The sequence below is a fragment of the Nicotiana tomentosiformis genome, chromosome 6 (genome assembly GCF_000390325.3).
Source record: "Nicotiana tomentosiformis chromosome 6, ASM39032v3, whole genome shotgun sequence".
Lineage (NCBI taxonomy): Eukaryota > Viridiplantae > Streptophyta > Magnoliopsida > Solanales > Solanaceae > Nicotiana > Nicotiana tomentosiformis.
The window spans coordinates 116,985,314-117,011,258 of NC_090817.1; the positions used below are offsets into that span (position 1 = coordinate 116,985,314).

At 34.7% G+C, this 25,945-nt stretch overlaps 4 protein-coding genes and 2 non-coding genes across 6 annotated transcripts; 3 read left to right on the forward strand and 3 right to left on the reverse strand.

The window, feature by feature from the left end:
• Positions 1-287: 287 nt before the first annotated feature.
• On the forward strand, positions 288-851 carry LOC138894645 (uncharacterized). The gene has a single exon (XM_070179358.1). The coding sequence runs from the start codon at positions 288-290 to the stop codon at positions 849-851; it is 564 nt and encodes a 187-aa protein (XP_070035459.1).
• Positions 852-3,451: 2,600 nt separating this feature from the next.
• LOC104118096 (mitogen-activated protein kinase kinase kinase 20-like) lies at positions 3,452-4,755 on the forward strand. The gene has a single exon (XM_009629277.4). It carries the CDS (start codon positions 3,452-3,454, stop codon positions 4,559-4,561), a length of 1,110 nt encoding a protein of 369 aa, XP_009627572.2. The 3' UTR covers positions 4,562-4,755.
• Positions 4,756-5,754: 999 nt separating this feature from the next.
• Positions 5,755-8,576, reverse strand: LOC104118092 (endoglucanase 16). Its single transcript, XM_009629273.4, has 8 exons — positions 8,249-8,576; positions 7,917-8,129; positions 7,625-7,825; positions 7,457-7,534; positions 7,210-7,359; positions 6,989-7,097; positions 6,725-6,888; positions 5,755-6,470 (listed from the first exon to the last, which is right to left on the reverse strand). The coding sequence occupies exons 1-8, from the start codon at positions 8,465-8,467 to the stop codon at positions 6,138-6,140; spliced, it is 1,467 nt and encodes a 488-aa protein (XP_009627568.1). The 5' UTR covers positions 8,468-8,576; the 3' UTR covers positions 5,755-6,137.
• A 241-nt stretch (positions 8,577-8,817) lies between these two features.
• TRNAS-GCU (transfer RNA serine (anticodon GCU)) lies at positions 8,818-8,899 on the reverse strand. The gene has a single exon. It is a non-coding gene; the product is annotated as a tRNA-Ser (tRNA).
• A 5,182-nt stretch (positions 8,900-14,081) lies between these two features.
• LOC117281927 (U5 spliceosomal RNA) lies at positions 14,082-14,200 on the reverse strand. Its single transcript, XR_004512557.1, has one exon. It is a non-coding gene; the product is annotated as a U5 spliceosomal RNA (small nuclear RNA).
• Positions 14,201-21,528: 7,328 nt separating this feature from the next.
• LOC104118093 (uncharacterized protein At2g34160-like) lies at positions 21,529-25,543 on the forward strand. Its single transcript, XM_009629274.4, has 5 exons — positions 21,529-21,780; positions 23,240-23,288; positions 24,009-24,071; positions 24,150-24,214; positions 25,272-25,543. The coding sequence occupies exons 1-5, from the start codon at positions 21,664-21,666 to the stop codon at positions 25,359-25,361; spliced, it is 384 nt and encodes a 127-aa protein (XP_009627569.1). The 5' UTR covers positions 21,529-21,663; the 3' UTR covers positions 25,362-25,543.
• Positions 25,544-25,945: the final 402 nt, after the last annotated feature.

Here is a 25,945-nt window from a genome sequence, read left to right on the forward strand (position 1 = left end):
TTCAGGTATCTAGGAATCCCACTGGCTACTAGAAAACTGAAATTGGTAGAATGGCAGCCTTTAATCACCAAAATTAGAGCAAGAATATCATCATGGAGAGCCAAGAAACTATTATATGCAGGCAGAGTATAACTGGTTAAATCAGTGATGTTTGGTATTCAATCCTATTGGGCACAACTATTTATCATACCTGCTAAGGTGATGAAAGTCATAGAGGGATACTGCAGAAGCTTTATATGGTCAGGAACAAATGAAATTACAAAAAATCACTAGTAGCTTGGAGTAAGATGTGCATGCCAAAGTCAGCAGGGGGATTAAATCTCACAAATCTTAAATTGTGGAACAAAGCAGCCATAATAAAGATTTGTTGGGATTTGAAGACTAAGAAAGATACTTTGTGGATTAAGTGGATTCATGAGTACTATATAAAAGTACACACTTTGGAGAATATGACTATCCCCCAACAAGCTAGTTGGATGGTCAAGAAAATACTCGGAGCAAGAGATAACTTGAGATATGTACAACCAGAATACTTGAAGAACAAAAGCATGGTCAGAAGCATGTATTTGAACATGGTTAGGGAGTTGCCTAAAGTTACATGGAAAAGCATCATGTGTGGCAATGAAGCAAGACCAAAAACAATTTTTATAACGTGGCTACAACAACAAGATAGACTGCTAACTGCTACAAGACTGGAAAATCGAGGAATTCAAGTTGAAAATAAATTTGTCATGTGTAAAGAGGTAGCTGAAACCATGGATCATTTATTTGCGGAATGTGTAGTTGGAAGACAGGTTTGGAAGAAGCTAATGCAGTGGCTACAAATCACTTGGGTGAATATGAGCACATGAAACCAGATGCAACAATGGATTGAGCATAACACAAAAGGAAAAACTGTGAAAGCAAAGCTAGTGAAGATGATGTTTACGGAATATGTGTATGCAGTTTGGTTAGAAAGGAACAACAGGTTGTTTGCTCATAAGGATAATACATGTGAATCAATGGATAGAGAGATTGCATATACTTGTCATGTTCGAGCCAATAGTACTACTAGGTTAATACTTCAAAAATATAGATTTCCTAGGTAAGCAATAGATATTGATAGCAAAGGCTCTTAGTGTTGAAGAGAAAACTGATAGAAGAGATGAGAGAAGCAGACTATGTTATAAAGTCTGGCTGATTTGTACATAATACTTTTGGTTATTAATGAAAAGCTTATAATTACCAAAAAAAAAACTAATTTGAAACTATTAGACGATAAATAATTGATTATGAATTTGTTGCTTAAAAGCAACATTTGAATTAAAAAGTAAAGATTTACTAGAAACTAAATAATTCATCTCAAATTTGATAAAGTAAATTGATTAGCGGGAATTGGAAATTGCTCGTTTGCTAAAACCTTATTTCCCTGACCGTTGATTCAGTATGTTCTTATCCCCAAAGAATTCTCATAAATCTTCATGGTTTATACTATTTTTATGTGTTAAATAAAAAAAATTCTTGAGGACTTGACAGTAACGTGCAAAATCAAGAGGGCGATTATAGTATTTCTTTTGTACTCCACATTTGAGTAAAATTCTACTATGAAAGACATTATTTACTACGAAAAGAATTATCATCGAAATCGGTAAGAAGCCCAGTTCTAGAATGAACAAAAATAGGAATTGACATAATATTCAGAATAATCCTATTAACAAAAGAAATTTGTTATATTTGTTTTATTTTTTGCTCATTTGTCTTCCTAAAATTAGAATTAATTAAATTCGTTAAATGACTTTAGTCTCATTTGAACGGGATAATGCATAAAATTCTCCCGACCTATGACCATATTACCAACTACACACATTTTTTTTTCGGGGTCCCATTACCCCCTTGAACTTCTTCTGTTTTTCAGAATTTCTTTAACTTTATACGCTTAATTAAACTCGACCCCTATTTATAATACAATCGGTGTATACACGCGCTAATGGGTCCCACCCAATTCCCTTTTATTTTATCAATTCCTTTTTATTTTCAACTGGGGCCCCTAAGTTATTCTTTCTTTCTTTTCATACTCTCCCCTCTTCGGTCGAAACCAAATTCCCAATCTCCCCTCTTCGATTCCTTCAAGAAAATCACTCCAATCATAATTTTCTCTTTACTCAATACAATAGGCTCTAATAGAATGTAAAGATTGGGTCTTCATCGTCCATACAAAGTCTATTCAAGTTGGTATTTGTCATTTCATAACCCTAATATCTCATAGATAAAAATTGAGGAAGAAATTTTAAACCCTAAAATAAAAATATAAATTCGAATTGACTAAAAATTAGTAATTTATAGTCTATAGATTTGAATTCACACTACTAGAAATTCGGTAAAAACCGATCAAAAAAATCGACCAACTTTGGTCGGAAAGGCATACCGACCAACTTTGGTCGGTCAATTAAATTCAAAAAAAAAATATTGCAAAAAAACCGAATTTTAATTATGTAATCAAAAGATTCACCATCTGGGAATCAAAACGGTTTCTGTACTGTGGCATGATACTATTCTACCACTAGACCATTGGTGCATTTTGTTTTAAGACTGTCTTTTATTTGATTTATACTCTTTAATTGTATTTTCGCACGAAAATAACCGACCAAAGTTGGTCGGTTTTTTAAAATGACCGGCCAAATTGGTCGGATTTTTTAATATTAATTTTTATTTATTTTAATTGAAAAACCGACCAAAGTTGGCCGGTTTCTTGAAAATTAAATTTCGCGGGACTCAAAAATAGTTTCCCGCATTTTTGCGCCAAAAAAAACGACCAAAGTTGATCGGTTTCGTAAAAAAAATTAAAAAATAAAATATTTTGAAAAACCGACCAACTTTGGTCGGTTTTTTTGCCGGTTTTTTGACCGAATTTCTAGTAGTGTCACCTCTTCAATTTCAATACCACCATTAGAAGCTCTTCAACAATGGCATATACTTTACGTTTGGAAGGAGTGATAAAAGAATGGGTTCAAATAAAAAAGCTGAGTTTTACGTCTGGGAGCCTTTCTTATGGCTTATTTTGTACAACACGTGGTGATTATATAGCAGACGTGCCTTTTAAATTTAGTCCTTACGCGCTTGGAAGATTTGTAGTTACGCTCAGGTTTAATTAAGTGTATAAGGTTAAAGAAATTATGGGGAAAAAAGTTCAGGGGTAATAGAAACCCCGAAAAGAAAAGGTGTGTAATTGGTAATACGAGGATTTTATGCATTATCCCCATTTGAAATAAAATATTTGCATTTTTATTGTTAACACAAGAAAAGGTTGAGGTGGCATAAAAAATGAATAGGGCCGTAAGTAAAAATAGGAAAGTTAGAATCCTAATGAATAACGGATTGGGATGTCCTAATACTCGTCAACTTCGGCTTATAGCGTAAGAGTACATATAAGTAGGAAGCAGCAGCAGCATACATTCACAAATTACTTTCAGAAATGGCTTCAGTCTTGTGGAAGAGAGTGAGAATACTGGGTAAAGGTGGATATGGGGTTGTTTCTTTAGCTTCAACGTCCGATAATCAACCTCCCACGTTAGAGCGTCTTCCACCTCTCATCGCCGTGAAAACTTGCTTACTCCATCGCTCTCAATCGTTGCAATATGAAGAGGCATTCCTCAGCATGTTTGCGGACTCGCCTTTCATTATTCACTGTTTCAGACCTAATATTGAACTACAAGATGGCGTCGCCGTTTACAACTTACTACTCGAATATGCCTCCGGAGGAAGCTTAGCCGATCGTCTTCACAACTACAACTCAGGGAAAGGACTGTCAGAATTTGAAGTTAGAAAACACACGACGAACATTGTTTTAGGTCTCATTCACATACACAACAGAGGAGTTATTCATTGCGACATCAAGCCCGATAACATTCTTCTTGCGGGCACTGATGAAACTGTCAAGATTGCGGATTTCGGGCTCTCTATGACTTTGGAACAGAGCAGAACAGGAAATCAGGGACTGAGAGGAACTGAAAGGTATTTGGCACCAGAATCCGTGGTTGACGAAAAGTACGGAACAGAAGTTGATATATGGGCTCTCGGTTGCACTGTCTACGAGTTGATGACGGGGACACCGCTGTGGGAATCAGATGAAGATAGTCAAGATTCGAATGTTTTATACAGAATCGGGTTTGAGGAACCAATGTTTCAGAATGCAAAGTTGTCGAACGAAGCACAAGATTTTTTGAAGAGGTGTCTAGTCAAGAATCCCAGATCACGTTGGACAGCGGAGATGCTATTGAACCATCCGTTTCTGAATTCATCCAAAGTAGCAGACAATGTCCAGACTGCAACAAAGACAACTAAGAAGCTAAAGATTATTTTACGCAGACCGCAGCAGAAGACAGCAATCAAGAATCCCAGTTCACGTTGGACAGCCGCCGACATGCTATTGAACTATCCGTTTCTGAATTCGTCCAAAGTAGCAGATAAAGTCCAGCCTGCAACAAAGACAGCTAAAAAGCTAAAGATCATCTTACGCAGACCGCAGCACAAGATAGCATTCAAGACACAACCACATAAGCGTGATCTGATCATAGGACATTGATGCAATAATCAGAGAAGGGAATCTGAAGAAATTAGACAAGGGAACTCGCGGAAGGCTGCTGGCGATACTGAAAGTAGATACTCAGATTGATAATTGATTTGTAATATATGTAAAAGAACTACGTGTAGGCTTGATCCCTCTTTAGGATTTGTTAGTGGGGTACGTAGGCAGCCTGTGACCAAGATGAACTCAGGTGCAGCCCCTTTTTAGTTTAAAAAAATACAATTGAATACTGTATATGTAAAGAACTACGTGTGGGCTTGATCCCCTCTTTAGGATTTGTTAGGGGTACGTAGGCAGCCTGCAAACAAGATGATCAGGTGCAGCCCCTTCTTAGTTAAAAAACAATACAATTGAATACTATATATGTAAACAACTATGTGTGGGCTTGATCCCTCTTTAGGATTTTTTTGGTGGTACGTATAGGCAGCCTGTGATCTCAGGTGAGCCCCCTTTTAGTTAAAAAAATAAATTGACTGTTGTACATATGCTTATAGCTAGTCGATCAGTATTCCTTACAAAGAAAAGGTATTTCTGCCATTGATGAATGACGCCAGCTTTGCAATACATGCCTCAGTAAAATAGTTGCGTAGTTCTACATTTTATTTCATTCATTAATGTTAACTGCTATTCCAATTTCAAACTGCAAACTCTGTTGCAGATTCATATATTTTGTTATCTTCTGATGTTAGCTTGTACAAATCATAAAGTTGAATGAAATGTTTCGAAGCTTGTTCTTTATTCCTTCATTGGATTTTGTTGTATTGCCTCTTCTTTGCATCCGAGGTCCTGTATTTTATGAAGCAGCCAGCCTCGCATAAACACTACTCAGTATTTGAGTTTGTTATTAATGTTGATCTGCGATGTTAGAAATTTTTGGTTTCTTTAATACGGCTGATCTTCTGCGCTTTTAGTTACCATATTTGCGCTCGGCGCTCGCTATTTTGTCAACCAATTTAGAAACAATGCTTTTACCTGTCAAGTACTACATCGAGATGTCGTGATTTAAATGAAATGCAAGGGAGTGCTAGTATTCCTGGGATGACAAATATAATTTTGATATTAAAGATGAGTATATGATGTCAAAGACATGCATGCGTCAGCGTCGTTTGATTTTCATATGGAAAAAATTGAAGTACAGCCCACTGTTCCATTGATGGGAGGTTGAGAGATTTGTGTTGTTAGAAACTAACTCATAGTAAGGATCTTGGAATGACTGTTATTCAAATATGTGTTTCCTTACAAATGTACACAACACTTCATCTTTAAAACCACCACAAGAAAGTACTCTTCTTGGGTGCAGACTTTATGTAACTAATCAACACTGCAACAGTAATACCTTAGATTCTAGACCATCATAAGAATCCTATTCTAAGTTAAACACATCTGATCTGTTGAAAAAAGGAGAGACAAACTCGAGGTTATTTTCCCCGATCCCTTGCAGCCTGCTATCCGAGGCTGTCACTACATATATAGGACCTACAAAGACATCACTATATATACTCTCAATTCATCTGCAAAAAATAACTTATACACCTTCAGAAATCTTCACCATAATGAACATGTAGCTAGGTGATCAAGACGGGGCATGGTGCTTCGCGAGCTTGGCAAGGACACCAACAGCCAGAGAATTTGTATATGTTGTCGGCTCAGTCATGGCTGAAGTTGAACGACGATCTTCAAAGTTATCATATCGATCAGGACCACCAACAATGGCGCCTGTTAGCTCATTAGGATTGGGTTTTTCTGTGTTATACCAGTATACAAAACTCATGGAGCAGTCCACCAGTTTGTTGGGAGACATTTTCGGGACAGAGGCACCTCTGTGATGAGCTTGAGTTGGAGGTTTGTTCCCAAAACCAACCATGTATGATTTTCCTCTTGGGTTTTTGCCTAGTATATAGTCCATCTGCATATTTTAATAATTCATAAGAAACTTTGTGCTTTCATTTCTCAATGACAATTTAAAGATGTGCCAACATACACGGGCATAAGGTTTTAGAACGTCTCCTGTTCCAAATAAAAAGTATAGTACTCCACTAAAAATACAGTGGCAGAAATAGCTCTAATGAGTATGACGGCGTTAGAAATTTTTGTCCAGGGCTGGCCTATTGCTAAGATTAAAATTGCGAGAAGCATCAGAAAAGCGCTAATATATATTACCTGTTGCTTGGCAAAGGCCATGAGATCAGCTGAATTGAACTGTTTGTTACCACAGCTGACCTTTTGCTTATGCTTGGCTAGATAATCACTATAAACACTAAACAGAAAAGCTGTGGCAGTAACATATTGAGTATTAGCTCCATCTCTAAGGTGAAGCAGACCCCCTGATAAATTAGACATTTGGCAGTTGAACATGTTAAACCATTGAAACAAGCTCAATAGATGAAAGACATGAATTTTTCTATGTACAAAACAAAGAAGTACCTGGAGATATATAAACCTGGTGATGGGGGCTATGTGGAAGTATTGAGCAAATATAACCATCAGCCTGTTGCTTAAAATTCTGTAAATCTTTTTCCCCTTCAAAATAGAACTGCATATTATGGACCGAATATCAGCACTTTTTTCGACCCCAATCGCGCCCTGGTGTGGTTGCATGGCACCACACATTCGCGTCGCTATAAAGAAAGAGTTTTAATTATTACCTTAGAGAGGAGTATTTGAGCTCCAGCATATTTAAGGTCCCAACTAAATTCAGCTACAGTTGCAGTAGTAGCCTCTTCTTGAATGAATTCCAAGTATGTTGGCCTCCTGGTTGCTCTATATAGCCATGTTGCTGCCCACAACAACTCATCCTACATTTTTTGCACATTTTAGTTGACTAACAAATTACAATAACCTGCATGTAACTAATTAACAATATAAAATGAACATAAGGGAGAGGGATATTACATGAAAGCCAGAAAAGGAGCAATAGAAAGGGCATTCCCCATCATAAGTTCCTTTATGGCTTTTGGCAAACTGAAAAAGCTGAACCACAAACCAAGAAAATACTATGAGCATAAAATTTAGGAGCCAAATGATATAAAAGATCACACAATGAGGATATAGAATGAGTACCAGTTTGGCTTTATTGAGAAGTTGACGGGCATAGGTACGATTGGTTCCACGAAATACAACAGAAGCAGCAGCCATTGCTGCAGAAGTCTCAGCAGCAATCTCTGTTCCAGGATTATTCTGGTCTATCATTAGTACAGTTCTCGGCGTTTTCATGTTTTCTGGCCTTGTCCAACATTCATGATCTTTTACTGGATCTCCAACCTTTCAAAAATAATGCACCTTTAGATCTTGATAAATTTAGACCTACATTAATTCTCAATATTGTTGGAAAGTATTGGGATTTGGGACCGACCTGGACATAGAGGCGATTACGCTTAGAAGTGGCTTTGAAGAAATAATCAGTGCCCCATTTGATAGCAGACTGAACATTTTTAAATTCTCCAGCAGCTTGGAGCTGTGATTGATACGCGATAGCAGCCCATGCTAAAGTTGTTACTGTGAAAGCCATTGGAAGACCATATTTTACGTTGTCTCCAGCATCATAGTATCCTCCTACAAGGTCAACCTATATATAAAAACACAACATTTTCAGTATTGCACAATAAATGTCAGCCCATGATTTGGGAGCACATACATAACATAACATCTTATATAATAAAATGGGAAGGGGAGAGAGAGCTATACATTTACAGTTTGACCATCTTGAAGAGCAGAATCTCCTCTCCATAAGGGCCTGTGATTAGGAGGAAGTTTTCCTGATCGTTGTGCCTCGAGAAAAATAATCGATTTGGTAAGAGCTTCTTGATAATTAAAATCTCCATTTACAACCACAAAATGACCTTGAAATATAATGAACCATGCTAGAACAAAGGTTCCAAATGCCTTTATTACAGAAATGTTCATGACTAATAAAAATGATTTCTTAAGTGAAGAATATTGCGATTGATGAATAATGCACCAAAAAGGATTAGAAAAAAGTTTGTTAATTTGGAGAAGTAAAAGAGAGGAAATAGGGAACAATCGGTACAACCCACTCACTAGGAAGTTAGATAGTAATGGTGTTTGTTTAAGGTGTTTTTTTCCTAAGGTGGATAGTCAATGGCTAAAACTTTTTGGACTATGGCATTGGTAAATTAGAGTTTTTTGGAAATTATAATGGCGGGAAATAACACAAAGTTAGTTATCGGCTTTGGAAAGTTGTTAATATCCAAAAATTAGTTATTGAGGAGCTAAAAAACAAAAAACAAACAGAACGTCGCCTGAGAGATTCGAACTCTCGCGGGGAAACCCCATGTACTTAGCAGGCACACGCCTTAACCACTCGGCCAAAGCGACGAAGTTATCGACATCCTATTGACAATATTATATAAAAGTATAAACATATGCGATTATTTGATCCATTTGCGTACGGTATAAACAATTGAGGGATTAGTTATACCCACAATGTTGTGTTATTTTTATATTATATTCAGTGTGAGATAACAATCTTGAGATAAAATAACCAAATGACAGAAGTGTCCTTTTCCAAAACTCTCTGTTCAAAGTCCTTTAAGAAGACTAAGGTTAAGGTTGAAAATAAAAGTTTATTTATTATAAAATCAAATACGTACTTTTATATTATATCCATATATTTTATTTTTATCCAATGAATCAAAAGTCCCAAGAAAAATATATCCACTAAATAATCTCGTTATTATTTAACTCTTGAATTATAATGCCCGCATTATATAGCTAGTTTTGCAAATCAAACGATCTGAAGGGTGTTGTTAACGTTTTTTGTAGCTAGACAAAATTAGTAGCCAAATGTGAGTTTAGTGGATAGGAATATGTGTTACTTTTCATCAAGCTTAATATTTTTCTCGTGAACTTTTAAAGCTTTCTCATTACATATATTAACTTTTCGAGTGACTCATTACATTGTACACGCCTCAACTTGTAAAGACATTGTCAAGAAAAAGTCTCTTGGTTTAGCTGTTTTGAAGCATAAAATGGAACAATTTTCCTTAGTCAAACAGGAAAAAGCCACCAGCTTTGCTTTCTCTTTTGCATTGAATTACCACATTTTATCAGACAGATTAAGACATTTGTTTTGTTTATTTTCACGTACTGAGTCACTCTCAAGTCTCAAACAACTTGCTCAGAATAAGCAATTTCCCCTTAAATTGTTCGCACTCTCACATTCCAATCACACAGTAGGATCGGAGAGTGACTTTTAACTCAACTGTACTTGACCATATGTAACATGCAAAGATCCTATTCATTTAAGTACTTGTTTGGTGGAACAGTCCGTAAGCTATATACACAGTCTTTAACATGGACAATTTATTGTGCAATATCCCGTTCGTAACCAGAGATGAATTTAGTTTAAGTCGAGATCAGGTACAATTATTACTGTTCGTTAGAGTACATGCTTTGCTATCGGTTGTACACAACAACACTCTCGTCTATGACCAGAGACAGATATAGAATTTTATTGTTTTAATTGTCCAAATGCTTCCTTCACGCGCTTAATGAAATGTGATTAAAGTGTCCCGAGTGAGAGTGTTTTGGACCCGAAGCAGTAGAAAAATGAGCTCCTGATTACCATCACAGACTAAAGACAGGTCCTTCTGTTAATCTCATCAGCTAGTCCTGATTACCAATGAAATCCAGATTAATGTTTTCAACCTTAAAACCACAAAGAAACTACATGTGTAATCAGTAACAGCTCCATTTTTCTTTTTCTCATGAAAATCCGAACAGAATAATTTCCAAGAAAACCAACTGCTTACCAAAAGTATGGAATCAGATCTCGCTACCAGAAAACTAAAGCTAGAATTCAATTGCTCCAATAGTAAACAAACAAGAGAAAATTAGTTGAAATTTCACTAAGGAACTGTCTAACAGCACAAAGCTACCTTCAGAATTGAACAATAGTTTAAACTGAATATACCACCTTAAGCAGCAAAATTTATTCAAGTTTAACTCTATTATCTAGTAGACTAATACTAATTTACCTGAATGGCCTTCTTTCAATATTACCTGAACTCCTAGCACGCGATTTGAATTATAACATTTTGATCACTGAACTGTCCGTTCAACTATCAATTGTTGAAAAACAACTCTGAGATCTAACCAAACCGTGTCTACTCACGGGATTTGATCTAGGTGAATCCAAACTCCTTAACATCAGTTGCTTCACCGCCGATATCAGTTCCTCCGTTGGATTGGGCGGCGGCCTTAAAGCTCTGAACTTCTTGCAGAAATTCATGTGCCGATTCAGAGCCTCCTCACTTCCAATCCTCGACTCCGATCTCATGATCTCATCCTTCACTGCCTCCGCGCATAGTCCGCAAATCCACCGCCCTCCGTTCCTCTCCCGAACTCTCGCTATATACGCCACCGTACACTCCTCCGTCAATCCGCAGCACTCGCATTTCACCAACTCCGCTTCAACTCCAGTAGCTTCCGCGCCCTGTTTCTTCATCATCATTGCTACCGTTGCTCAAATAATTAGCCTGAAACTATTACCTTTCTTTTTAACACATATTCTTAAAGACCGTTTCCAAATTTTGAAATTCAAATCACAAAATCAGCATTTACGATAATAATTCTTCGGAATGAATTCTGAGGCAGATCCAGCGCAATAAGTGCATATACCAACTTTCTATAGTTAGGATTGAAGATATATATACAAATTATATTTTACGCCCATTGGCTTTAAATTCTAAATTCGCCTATAATTATAAAAGACAGATACAGTACAAAAACTGAAAATCTAGCAGGAATTTTATAGTTACGACTTGGACTTTGCTGATGAAAATAATGAATCCATAAATAGTCAAAATCTCGTACCTGAATCTTTTTTTCCCAGAATATCAAGTGATTTTCTGATTATATATAGCAAAAAAACGTGGTGTTGTATCTTTCTTTTTCCCACTGGACTTCTTCTTCAACAATATCACCACCAATGATCAACAGCTTGAATACTACATACATTTCATAGAGCCCTGTTTGGCTCCACTTGATGAATATATCCTCTTCTGATTCTGAATATGAAACCCAGCTGAAATTCACACCTGAAAATTACGCTCAAACAAACACGACTTTTGTATTTGTGAACAGAGAAGAAGATTCAGGAAGTTGATGTTATACTATGTTCTTGGAATATTAGTTATTTATATGAGATGATTAGGTACGTAAGGGAGAGATGATGGTAATTTTTCATTAAAATTGCTTCTTCTTCTTTTTTTAATTGGAAAACAGACAAAACATAAGTTATTATAATAATTGGAAGCTTGTGTAAGACAGTAAAAGTTGTTCACGTCAAGGTTTAGATGGCGGCCTTGAGTTGTATATATTGTGTTTACACGTAAAATTTGTTCATACTTATCATCACAGTCAGATCAGATGGTGTTAAAAATTAGCCCAAGTTAAACAAGTTTACATAACATGGTTAATTGAACTAATGTTTGACTTTGGATTAGGGGTGGGCATAGTTTGGGCAAATCCGAAATCCAAACCAAAATCCGAACATTTTGGGTTTTTGGTTTGGATTTTCGGATTACGGATTGGATTTTGGATTTAATTTTAAATTTTTTGGATTTCGGATTGGTTATTGGATTTGGTAATTCAAATTTTTGGATATCCGAAAATCCGATATTTTTATACTTTATATTTAGTCCATTATTCATATACCAACAGTAATAAGTTCAATACCCTACCCATTAAATATTATCACATATATTCAATATTAATTACTAAGTTATTGTCAGAATACTTTCTATTTGGACATGATTTTACTATTGCTACTTCTTACGGCCGTATTAATGTCTCTATTGTATCTTTTTTACAATAATTTCATTAGTTGAATACTTTATTTGTATGATTGCGGCATGAGGAACTTTTCAGGCAATTTAACTTGAGTACTTCATGTGGATATTCATTTTCTGTAAAAAGTAAAAATATCTTAATTTATACGCTCAAAACAAAAAATTCATAATATCCAAACCGATTAATCCAAAACCGAACTTAAAAAATCCGATCCAATCCGAACTTATTTGGATTGGATTTGGATTGTCATTTTTTCAATCTGAAAATCGAAAATTCAAATCGAAATTCTCATATCCAATTCGAACTGCCCGAACACCTACCCCTACTTTGGATGAGTAATACAATTAAAGATTACCTCATTAACATGACAAATGAGCAGATTAAGTTGACGTGTTATATACGTAGTGTGTACTATTTAAGTACAATTTTGATCAAATTTTAAGCACCTAAAATACATGGTTAGTGAAGATTAGTATAATAATCCAATTTGTTTTCAACCGAGGGTAATTTTTGTTGTTATATTCTCTTATCTCAAGTAACAATTGAAATGGAATGATCAAATTTCATTGAAATTGTTCTTTAACAGAAACCATTAATCAAATTACTAAAATGAGCAATTGAACAATTGACTTTAGTAAAATATGTCTGAAGAGATTGGATCAAATTGATTTTGATGTCTGATAGGCATGATTGCAACATTTAAACTTCAAATTAAAGTATCATTTCTAGCAAAATATATATTCTAATACATTTGCAAATTGTTTAATCGCATCCCATGCGAAACACGCCTTTATAAAATATTATCATTGCTAATTAATGAACAATTATGCAAGTAGGTCATTATTTGTTATATCACTGATCTTGCTTCTTTATTCCTCTCAATTTTTCGACACGCTTAGGACATGTTCTAAATATTAAAGAAAAAAACGTGCTTAATACTGTACTGATGAATATGACTTATTTAAAACAATAACTTATTATAATTGCCTAACATATTAAATAAATCGAATTCAGACGTGATGAGATGACTATAAAGGCAGGCATACTGCATATTAATGTGAACGCCAACATTTCGTATTTGGCCACGAGCGATTATTAAGGATCGTCCAAGTGAATGTTACGGGCAAGGTAGGACCAAATTACATCAATTATTTAAAAAACAACACGAGGAAAAATATAATATAGTGATATATATCAAAGTTTTTTTACTTTAAAAATCTTTTCAGAGGTGGAAAGATATAGCCATATAGGGCAAAGAAAAAAGAGAAGAAAAACTTAATGGAAATCGAATTACAGAAATATATGGTAATATCTAAAATATTCTAAAATGAGATGTCCAATTTCACAAAAATTTTAACTAATAAAATTTCTTCAAAGGAATGTAAAATTATGAAAGCTTTGATTGGAAGCTCACAAAGAAAAATGTCAATATCTTCTTTCTTGTGGTATGGTTGATTTTATTTTTGGGCAAATTGCTCAAATAAAGGTCACCTGTAATTTCCTTCAAGGTATAGTCTAATACATATTTGCCATGTTAATGTTACGGGAAAAGATCTGTGATTTTACAAAAGTAGACAAAACAGCAGAAACCTTCTTTAGAAAAATATAAAGCATAATACATGCAAAATTCCTTTGAGGTGTTCAAAAACTAAAAATAATTACATGTTTTTTTCAAGTAAAAAAACTTTGAACTAGATTTGTTAGGAGCTCTCAAAAAGAGAGCAACCCCTCCAAAAATTGGCGTATGCCACTGATTGTAATGTGCACACGGTATTCTTTAGTAAAAGGAGAAAGAATGCTTGACCTTACTCTTCTACCGCAGGTGTGGGAAGCACCACAAACAATCCTCTTCATCAACCATAGCTAAGGCTGTCAATGATTTTGGTTTCGACCGGTTATTTCATAAAATTTGTACCGTATTAATTTTTCGGGTTTTTTTTTTTTTGTATAACCAAAATTAAACTTTTCGAAATCATACAAACCATCTCAATTTTTCTTCGGTGTCGGTACAGTTCAGTTAATTTTTTGATATTTTAAAAAAAAAAATATGTAAGAATCGTTAGTTGAAGTTAGAATGCGATAAATGCGTATTTTACTATTTTAAAAGTGATGAATCAAAGTAACATAAAAGATATCCATAATAGAAATGTATCCCACTATTCTATGGTAGCAAAAAATAAATTAAGCAAAAACAAGATATATATATATATATATATATATATATATATATATATATATATATATATATATATCATACGAGTGAAAAGATATTAATCAAGTTGTGACTCAAGAATAGATCAGTTTATTAGATGATTAGTATCTAACAAGATAAATCTAAATCATACGAGAAGAAAAATATCCAATACCTTGTGACTTGCTACCGAAGATCTCAAGATTGCTTACTGGCTTGTTATTCTAGATGTTGAAACTAATTTAGTTTCAATATGAGTAGTAGAATATGTTTGAAAGTTGGGACTTTGAGTATTAATTATTTGGTCACTTGTAGCCATTTCCATAATCACACGGCCCATAAATGCTTTATTAGTTTCAAACTTAGTATATAAAATATATTTTTCATATATAAATTTATTCGGTACGATTCGGTATTTTTTCGATTTATTTTTATAAAATTAAAAACTTACCCTATTATTCGGTACGGTTATAAATGTATATAAAACATACGATTTTATTAAAAAGAACCCTAAAAATAAGTTTGGTACGATTCGATCCGGTCGATTTAGTCGGTTTTTAAAAATCCATCGACACCCCTAACCATAGCCCAATTGTAGTTTCTTAGTATCATGACTTGCATTCCACTTATTCCATTTTAAGATAATCTTTCTAAAGATTGTCAAAGGGTTTTGCTCTAATTAAGTCAAGGCATTCTTTAGGAACAATAGGTTCATACCTAAAATGAAGTCTTACAATAAAAGTGTGAGAAAGATTACCCTAAGTTAAAAAAATTGACCCACTCGCTAAACAATTGGAAGAGAAAAATGTAGTAGTAGCTTTTTCTCTATGTATAAAAATATCATTTACACAAGTTAAAGTAAAAGTCATCTGCAGGTATGCAGTTCTACTTCAAATACGTGAAAAATAAGTAGGTTGTGACAAAGTCAGAATGGATGAAATTGAAAACATTTAATATTACTTCTATCATATTTTAATTCTTTTTATCGAGTACAGTGTTCAATGTAAAGAATACACATATCCAAATACCAAATATTACTATTAGACTTTGCAAAGTTAACCCTATGACACTATCTAATAATAAAAAGTCAAATTTATAATCAACATAAAAACTCTTCGTAAGAAATCCATTTATGTAGTAGTTTTTGTAGGAAGTGAGAGCAAATTTTCAATAATAACACTTTTACAATAATATTATTTGTAAGTAGATACACAAATTGGCTTAAGTCGTGTTGTGCACTTTCCTAAGAAACTATTTCAGCAGTGTAAAATGTCTCTCCATGATTAAACAAGCATACCTCTATTAGGAAGGATACAGGAATCAACAAAATATTAAATTACAAACTCAGTTATTTAAAAGAGAGGAACAAAGAAAATAAACTACAAAAGTTTAAAGAGGAAAGGAAAAGAAGCCGAAGAGGAACGAAAAAGGCAAATGAAAAATGTTGATGATTGATGGCCATTTTGAAGGTCTATTTAAAGCTTAGAGCATGACAAGTGTACACCACTTGTCTTTAATTTCTCATGCAAGAATGCCACATGAAAGGACATTTGTTCATTTTTTGGAAATATCACAACAATTCCCCCACATATTTTCAAAAAAATCATACAAAGAGGAGTAAGATTTGCTGGATTTGTATGGTCCAAATGCAATAGGTTTGGTGTCTTTTGGACTATGAACCAAACTTAGACCAATAAAACTTAACTCACAGAATTACTGGTGAAATATAATATTTCTATGAACCACTAATTCTTATTGTAAGTCAGAGATTTTATCAATCACATTTCAACCCTCACAATTTTGCTGTTCAACGCGATTTTGCACCACTAGGTCATGCGCGTGCCTGGTTATTCATGAGAGCTCTAGAGACTAGGCCAAAATCTCATAGGAGCAGCCCCACTCCACTCTCATATAGATGAATTCATCAAGTGTATACTGTTTTTAAATACACCATCCTAAAGGAATATGAATTTCATTAAGAGTTATAATTCGTCCTCTCAATTAGTAGCAGTCAAGCACTCTCTTTTAGTGCTTCAGTGTCAATATTGACTTGTTATTACCTATATGAACCTATTTCATGGGATCTCCAATCACATAGGTTGGGTTACCATCTCTATTGACAGCATGGCGGCCTTAACCCCATCTCTTTTGAGGTTTGAATAATTAATTTTCTTCCCACAGATTTAGTTAGAGGATCGGCCAAAATAACTTCTGACTTCACATAATCAATAAAAATTATTCCATCTCTCAGCAACTGCTTTATGACATCATGTCTCAATTTCATGTGTCTACTTTTAGAATTATAAGATTTATTCTTTGTTATAGTTATTGCCGCTTGGCAATCACAATGTATAGACACATGAGGCAATACATCCTTTATTAAAAGGGATATTAGTTAAGAAGTTTCTTAGCCACTCAGCCTCAGAACCAGCTAACTCCAGAGCTACAAACTCTGATTCCACAGTCGATCTAGCAATGATCGTCTATTTAGCTAATTTCCACGAAATTGCACCACCACAAAGGGTGAATACATAACCACTAGTGGATTTTGTCTCATCTGAATTAGAGATCCAGTTTGCATCACTGTACCCTTCTAAAGTATAAGAAAATTCACTATATAGGATACCATAATTCATAGTTCCTCTCAAATATTTCATTAGTCTAGCTAATACAGACCAATGCTCTCTGTTGGGATTATGAGTATATTTACTCAGTCTACACACAACATAGGTTATATCAGGCCTTGTAAAATTTATTAAATGCATCAGACTCCCAATAATCTGAGCAGATTTAGACTAAGTAACTGGGTCACCATTATTCCTTTTAAATTGAGAATTAACATCAAAAGGAGTGCTCACAGGTGTGACATTAAAATATTCACAAATTTCTTAAGAAGTCTATCAACATAATATTCTTGTGACAATATTATTCCATCTTCACTCCTTATAACTTTAACTCCTAATATTGTATTTACTTCACCCAAATCTTTCATATCAAAATTAGCAGACAGAAATAATTTAGTACTTTGCACAATATTTAAACTTGCACCAAATATAAGCATGTCATCAACATACATACATATTATCACATAATCATTGTCTACCACTTTAGTATAAACACATTTATCCACCTCCACTGGAAAAAATCGTCTCTCAGTAAGACTTGTTCAAATTTATCATACCACTACTTAGAAGCTTGTTTAAGGCCATAAAGAGATTTAATTAATTTACAAACTTTATTTTCTTGTCCAGGAATGACACAGCCTTCAGGTTGAACCATATAAATTTCTTCTTCTAAATCACCATTTAAAAAATCTGTTTTGACATCCATTTGATGGATAAAAAACTTATGGATAGAAGCTAAGGCAATTAAAACTCGAATAGAAGAAATTCTAGTCACTGGTGCAAACGTATCAAAATAATCTATATTTTATTTTTGAGAAAATTCTTTTGCTACTACCCGAGCTTTATATTTATCTAAAGATCCATCAGGCTTAAATTTCCTTTTGAAAATTCATTTACAACCAATAGGCTTTGCACCAGGAGGTAAATCAGTTAAAATTCATGTGTTAATTTTTTTAAATAGAATCGATTTCAACTTTTATTGCCTCTTTTCAATGTTTAGCATCTGAAGAAGATATAGCTTCAAAATAATTTGATGGTTCATTATCGACAAGAAAAGCTTGAAAATCATTTCCATAAGAAAAATATTTTTTCCTAGGCCTTTTGCTCCTTTTCAGTTCCTCATTAGAGGTAATTTCACTATTTGTTTCAAAAGGTGTATGAGAAATTTTATTAGACACTGGATAATATATTCAAAGAACTCAGCATTCTTTGTCTCAATTATAGTATTGTAATCAAGCACATCACTTTTTAAAACAAGAAATCTATACAACAACAACAACAACAACCTAGTATAATCTCACTAGTGGGGTCTGGAGAGGGTAGTGTGTACGCAGACCTTATCCCTACCCTGGGGTAGAAAAGCTATTTCCGATAGACCCTCGGCTCCCTCCCTCCAAGAACTTCCCACCTTGCTCTTGGGGTGACTCGAACTCACAACCTCTTGGTTGGAAGTGGAGGGTGCTTACCACTACGTTCAGCATATCCAATAAGCATGCAATCAGCAGTTTGGGAACCTATTTTTTCTCTTTTTAGGTTCAGGCAAAAGAACTTTAGAAAGGCACCCCCACACTTTTAAATATTTCAAGTTCGGTTTATAACCCCTCCACAATTCATACGGAGTTTTGCCAGTTCTTCTATGTGGTATTCTATTTTGTAAGTGACAAACAGATAATATAGCTTCACCCCACAAATTATCGGGAGCATTAAAACTAACTAACATAGAGTTCATCATCTCTTTCAATGTTCTATTTTTTCTTTTAGCTATTCTATTTGACTCGGGTAAATAAAGCGAAGTTACTTCATGAATAATTCCATTTTTTTCACAAAAATCATTTAAAGAAAAATATTCTCCATCTCTATCAGATCTAATTCTCTTGATTCTTCTACGAAGTTGATTTTCAACCTCAGTTTTATAAGAAATAAAAGTATTAAAGGCATCATCTTTATTTCTAAGCAAATACAACTTAGTATATCTAGAAAAATCATCAATAAAAGTCACATAATATCTTTTACCGCATCTAGTCATAGTCTACTTCAAGTCGCCTAAATCAGTGTGAATTAAAAAATATAATTCAGCTTCTCTATTTACGGAAAAATATGTCTTTCTAGTACTATTAGCTTCAACACATATTTCACACTTGTCAATATTATTTGAGTTTAAACCAGATATTAACCGTAGTGAATGCATTTTCTTTATATATGCGATATTAATGTGTCCTAATCTAGCATGCCATAAAGAGATAGACTCAACTATATAAGCAGAAGCAGATACATTTCTATTGATAACATCAGAAACATTAAGTACAAAGAGTCCTTGGTTACAATAGCCCTTTCCCACAAACAAATTATTTTTGGTCATTATGATCTTATCAGATTCAAATGACACTTTCACTCCGACTCTTCCCAACAAGGTTACAGAGATCAAGTCTGCCCTCATAGTAGGAACATGCAGTACATCAACAAGGGTTAGAGTTTTTTCCGAAGTGAGTTTCAGGAGAACTTTACCCTTACCCAAGACTTTTGTAGTACTTGAGTCTCCAATATAGATCTCTTCTCTATCATCCTCTACATGAGTATAAGAGGAAAATGCTTCTCGATTTGCATAAATGTGCCGAGTAGCCCCAGAGTCTACCACCCATTCTTTTGCATGTGCTACAATGTTTACTTGAGAAATGACAGCTGCAATAATATCACATCCTTTAGCTAAGTTAGCCTTAAGAGTATTAGTTTTTCCTTTGTCATTTCCTGCTCTGCACCTGCACTGTGAGGCATGATGGCCTGATTTTCCACAAACAAAACAAGAGCCTTTTTTCTTTTAAGGTTAGGATTTTTAGGCTTGTAACCTTGAGACTTATTCTCGTACCTTTTGCGGTTGTTGTTGTTGCTTTGCACTAAGTTGGCTTTAAGAGGTGTCATCCGACCTTTGGCAGATTCTTTTCTATTTGAATCTTCAACTAGGATGTGGGTCACAATTTTCTCAATAGTGAAAATTTTCTGTTTATACTTTAAGTTATTTTTGTAGTCATTCCATGAGTCAGGCAGTTTCTCAATTAGCACTCCAGCAGCAAACTTTTATAGTAATGACATCCCCTCGGCCTTCAAGTCTTCTAGCAATTTTTGATATTCGTTGATTTGAATATTCATCTCTTTATCATTTTTTATCTGCCATTGATAAAAATTTTCTACTACAAATTTTTGTTTTGTAGCATCTTTAGCAATGAATTTTTTAATTAAGGCTTCCCAGATAGTTTTTGCTTTATTATAACTGCAATACACGTCAAACAGTTCATTAGATATAGTTTGCAATATGGTATGACGACATGTCTTGTTGGCATGTTGCCATGATTCCACTATTTTATTATCAGTATCTGGAGTAGGTTGTGGATGCAGCAGTGCATGTGCAACACCATGGACATCAAGCAGTGAGAAAATACGTTCTTGCCGACGCTTGAAATTTTCATTGGCGAAAATTTTAATATTTGACACATCTGGAAATGGCCTGGCATATGGCAGTGCAACTGGGGCTGGAGCAGCGGAGGAAGCATTAATATCAGTAGTATTTTCAGTATCAGTGTTATTTGCCATAGTTTCTTAGATTGTAGGAAGTGAGAGCAAAATTTCAATAATAACACTGCTACAATAATATTATTTGTAAGTAGATACACGAATTGGCTTGAGTCGTGCTGTGCACTGTCCTAAGAAACTATTTAAGCAGTGTGAAATGTCTCTCCAAGATTAAATAGGCCTACTCTATTAGGGAGGATAAAATAATCAACAAAATATTAAATTACAAATCCAGCTATTTAAAAGAGTGGAACAAAGAAAATAGACTACAAAAGTTTAAGGAGGAAAGAAAAAGAAGGTGAAGAGGAACGAAAAAGGCAAATGAAAAATGTTGATGATTGATGGCCATTTTGAAGGTCTATTTATAGCTTTTAAAGTGAAACTTAAAGCATGACAAGTGTACACCACTTGTCTTCAATTTCTCATGCAAGAATGCCACATGGAAGGGCATTTGTCCATTTTTTGGAAATATCACAATAGTTTTAATAATAATTTTTTGACTTTAAATATTTAACTATTAAAACTTAATCACTTGGCTATTTAGAATTTTTCTCAACTGAACAGTATTTTTAAAAGATTTTCTTCACGTAATAAATTGAGTACTATTTTCCTATAATAACTAAGTCTCCACTACGAAGACGTATAAACTATAAAGTATAATTCTCGAAAGAAAATGGGGTACATAATACATTTGAAGGATAAGACAAAAGAGACATAAAACGTCATCGTTTAAGGCGCCGACCCTTTTAAACCACCTGGCTTGAACCCGGGAATGACCCGAAGGTTTTATCTGTTGTTATAATTTTCCCAATTTGTACGGAACCTCTCCAAAAGGGAAAGTGAACATAGAAAAGGAGGCTTAGAAAATTAGGGTTTTTTCGGGAGAAGAAGAAGAAAGGAGCAAAACAATGGAAGGAATCACAGAGGGAGTAAAGAACATAAGTGTAACTGAGACCCACAAGAAGAACAGAATCCAAGTCTCTAACACCAAAAAATCCCTCTTTTTCTATGTTAACCTCTCCAAGGTTCTCTCTTTTTTCTCCCCATATATTTATTAAAATTGTATACTTTGAAAAATATAACGTTTTTAACACTATTACTGTATTTTGACGTGTTATAGCAGGTTAATTATTTTTACACTGATACTGTCTTTTAGCAATTAGGCTCTTACTATAGAGTATAGACAGTTCCTTGGGTTGGTGATAGTGTAAAAAAATGTATTTACTTGTTTTTCCATGTTACAAAAGCCACGCAATGTAATTGACATGAAAGTAATTTAATAGAGTAAATACTCTTTACCCTCTTCTAAGTGTGTGTTTGTGGGTGTGAGCTGGTGGCAACTGTCTGCACATATTTGTTATTACGATGTACTCGGTTAGTTTTAAAATTATGATACTTGTTTGGTTGAAAATTGGTTATGGAGCATTCTTTTGTTACTGAAAAGATGTTGCTTTGAAGACAACTGGACTGACAAAAATCTTAGCTTCAAAAGTAATTCCTTCCATTTAATGGTTACATGGTTTGGGGTTAAAGAGCTTATTATGCTGGTTGATCTATGATATAATGCGCTTGTTAGGGTCATTCGCAATGTCAAACTAGATTTGCTTAAGGTTGTTGAGTTGTTTGTTGACGAGCTACGTGATAGGAGTAAAACAAAAGAATTGAACTTTGCATACTGCTTCCATAGTCGTCTTATCTCAAATGGGCATATTGTTTGCTTCTCTCTCTTTCTTTCTTTTTCCCTCTATAAATCTGAAAGATTGCTTATCTGTGAGAGGATGGAAACTATTAATTATATCCTGTCAGAAATGACATTGCTCATAGTGGGACTGGAAGACCTGCAGAATATTATCAGTTTAAATTAATGCACAATACATGGTGTCTTTGTTAATTTAATGTGTCTGATTATTTATGTTGGCTGAGGTCTATTTTCCTGGGTTTAATTGAAATAAAGCTAATTTCATTGATGATTCAGATGGTTGAAGAAAAATTGCTACGTCTGTGTGTATTACAGAGGGAAAAAATGAATAAACGTTTTTGTTTGAGAAGCACAAGTAAAGAAAGTAGTACAATAAAAAATAAGTAAAGAAAGTAGTTCTTCAAGTACTAGCTGTCTGCTGTAGTGGTCCAGGACTTCACAAAATCAAGAGCGATTGCAATGGAAGAGAATTGAATATGTATAAGGTCTGCATAGATACTTCTGACTTACGCTTGAGGTACTTCATAGGTATATTACTTATCTAAAGGTACCTCACAGGTATATTTGAAAATATCGCGCATACAGTGTCAACTAGAGGGTTCGCACATGACTTATAATATAGTTTGAGGTTTTTTTATGCAAGTGGGCTCATGATATGCATTAGACAATCTTGAAAAAGGTTATCTATGAATATCTATATCTAGTTTCCTAGTCTTACACCAGAACCACCATTGTTGCTAATGATCTGAGCTAGTATCCTGAGATATTTGATATTTTGCTTGCAGAGGTACATGCAGCAGTACAATGAAGTGGAACTCTCTGCTCTTGGGATGGGTAAATCTTCTAGGCCCTCAATTTTGAGTACTGGTTGTGGTTTTCCTCGTGCATATAATTGATGTCATATGGGTCTTCTTCTGGATGAGTTGTATTATGCTGTTTTTTTCACATCAATAATACACCAAAATCAAACATAAACAAATGAGTTCATACTTGGGTTAGGGAGGCGTTCTCACTTTCTGCAGCTAGTTTTCCCAATTGAGTTTTCTTTTATGATTGGTGAATTCCAATCTTGGCGTTGTGTGATGCTGTTTTGTCATTTCAAGGAGGACTCAGTTTCGTATTGTCACCCTCTATGTGTACAACAAGATTATAATACACAGTGTTGCACACTTTAGCAGGGATGTGATATGCTGGTGAGACAATTTTGAACCAGCATCTGGCATAAAAAGCATCCTGTTTTTAAATTTAAAAAGTAGTTGAGTGTATCTGGGATAAATTCTGATTGATCATAAACCTTATTCCTGTGGCTTCCCAAGGATCTTTACACTGAAAAGAAGAACATGTTTGAGACTATGTTTGAAGCGGCTCTTGTGCTTGCTGGTAAACCTTATTAATAAAACAGAAATACAGAGTGGTGGCAGAGTTCAATTTGATGTTCTTTTCATATTTTATGTGGACTCATCCTTTTGCATTATATTGAGAACTCATTGATAGTTGAATTGGCTTGCCGTATAGTTCTCCAAAGGATTAACAATCTTTCCCGCATGCATGCAGCTATTTCAACAGTGGTTACCGTTGCTGAAATTCTCAAGAACAATGGATTTGCTGTTGAGAAGAGTGAGGCTTCTCCTACTTCATTCTCATCCCTTTTATACTCTTTCTTGCCATCTAACTTTGAGGGTACACTTGCTGCAGAGATCAAGACACTCACTATTGACATGAGGGATGAACCAGGAGCCCGACCGATACCAAAAGCAAAGGTAAAAATCCAAAAGCATAATGACTACCCATAAAAAAATTGATGCATTGGTCTGCTTCATTTTTGGTGGTTTTGAAGTAATGGAACTCCTTCTTTGGAGGTTCTAGGTAAGTGCTAGCTTGGGCCTCAAGATTGTTTCCTGAAGAGTTATAGCATAGAACTTGCTTAAAGTAAGCATTCAAGAGACGTGTGTGTGCTCATTCTGCTCTCTTTTGAGTCAGGATTGTGCAGAATTTTGCAAAAGCTGTAGAATAGGATGGTAGGGTTATGATGGTTTACATCCTTGCTCACCAAAATGTTTGTCGAGTCACATTTGAGTTGTTGATCATAACTTGACCTCACAAGGGAGGCCCCACGCTGAGTGATTCTCCCCCATAAAACTCTACATGTGTTCCGAATTGGTCAGCTTAGATCTGATTGAAAGTTTGTCTTACAACCCATGCCTGTTGATGTGCATTCCCTTTTAATTGCATTTTGTTTTTTGTTTTTGTTGTTTGCTTTTGGTGGTTTTGCTCCTTGAAATCGGATGCAGATCCAGGATTTAAATCATATGGGTTCAATTTTAAGGTTTTTAACATTGAACCCATTATATTTTTAAAGTTATGGGTTCATATCTACTATTTTTGCAATTTTAATGAATTTTTACATACAAATTTTTACTCCGCGTCAAAAGTTATGGGTTCAGTTGAACCCGTAGTCAGTACACTACATCCGCCTCTGCTTGAAATTGTGTCCTACTTTTAAGTACTATGGAATAAAATACTAATTTCCTTTGGCAACTCAGGAATGGATAAATAAAATCTGGCCAGGATTACATTGTATGTGATGCTGCTTTTATGGCTTTCATGTTCTTCTACTTTATACTCTCCAAAACAATGTCATGCTAGAATGGATTGAAGGCATGTGAGCTGAAAGTCTATTTCTAGTGTTGTTATATGGGGCTTGCAATCCATCTTGAACTTTTTCCTTTTTGTAACAGTTATCCTTGTCTGTTCTGTGGTATCCTCTTGTGATCAAACTAAGGTTTTTGTTTTATTTATCATCTTCGTTTGGTGCAGATTGAAATAGTGCTCGGAAAGACAGAGAAGTTTGATGAGTTAATGGCTGCAGAAGCAGAGCAAAATGGGGACAATGAGGAGCAGAACTAATTATTACAACATCTGCTCGCTTTCCTGATGATTAAAACCAAGCTACTACATTCAGGGATTGAGAAGAGATAAGGAAACTGTTATTGGGATCTATGGTGTTTGATTTGATCTGTTGACTATGACTTTCTTAATCTGTTGAAAAGAAAAGGATGGTTTAATATAAATTCATTTATTTTGTTTGATGTGTTTGCTTTTCTTTACTTGCTTATCTAAAGTGGTGTTGGATTCAAAATAATTTTGACTCCTATCCTCACTGTAAGTGATGTAGTATCAATTTCATCTTATACTTCATCATTGAACAATAAGGATATGTGGGTTGATGATGTTGTAATTACATAATCCAACTGATCGCTATTGTGCAATGCTATTGACCAACTGGTGCTTTCTCACAATTGCCCAGTGATGTTTGGTGAGCAAGTATACTAAAATTTCCAAAAAGGTACCTGTCTCACCATTAAGTGGAGGAATCAAGGTTTCTATGAAGGGAATCCCTGTTGAAAAAACTCTCACAAATTTATTCAAACGACCCCTAGTGTAATGCAAGTTCTTAGTACAGGCTATGAGTGAAGGGCTGTGGAACGATG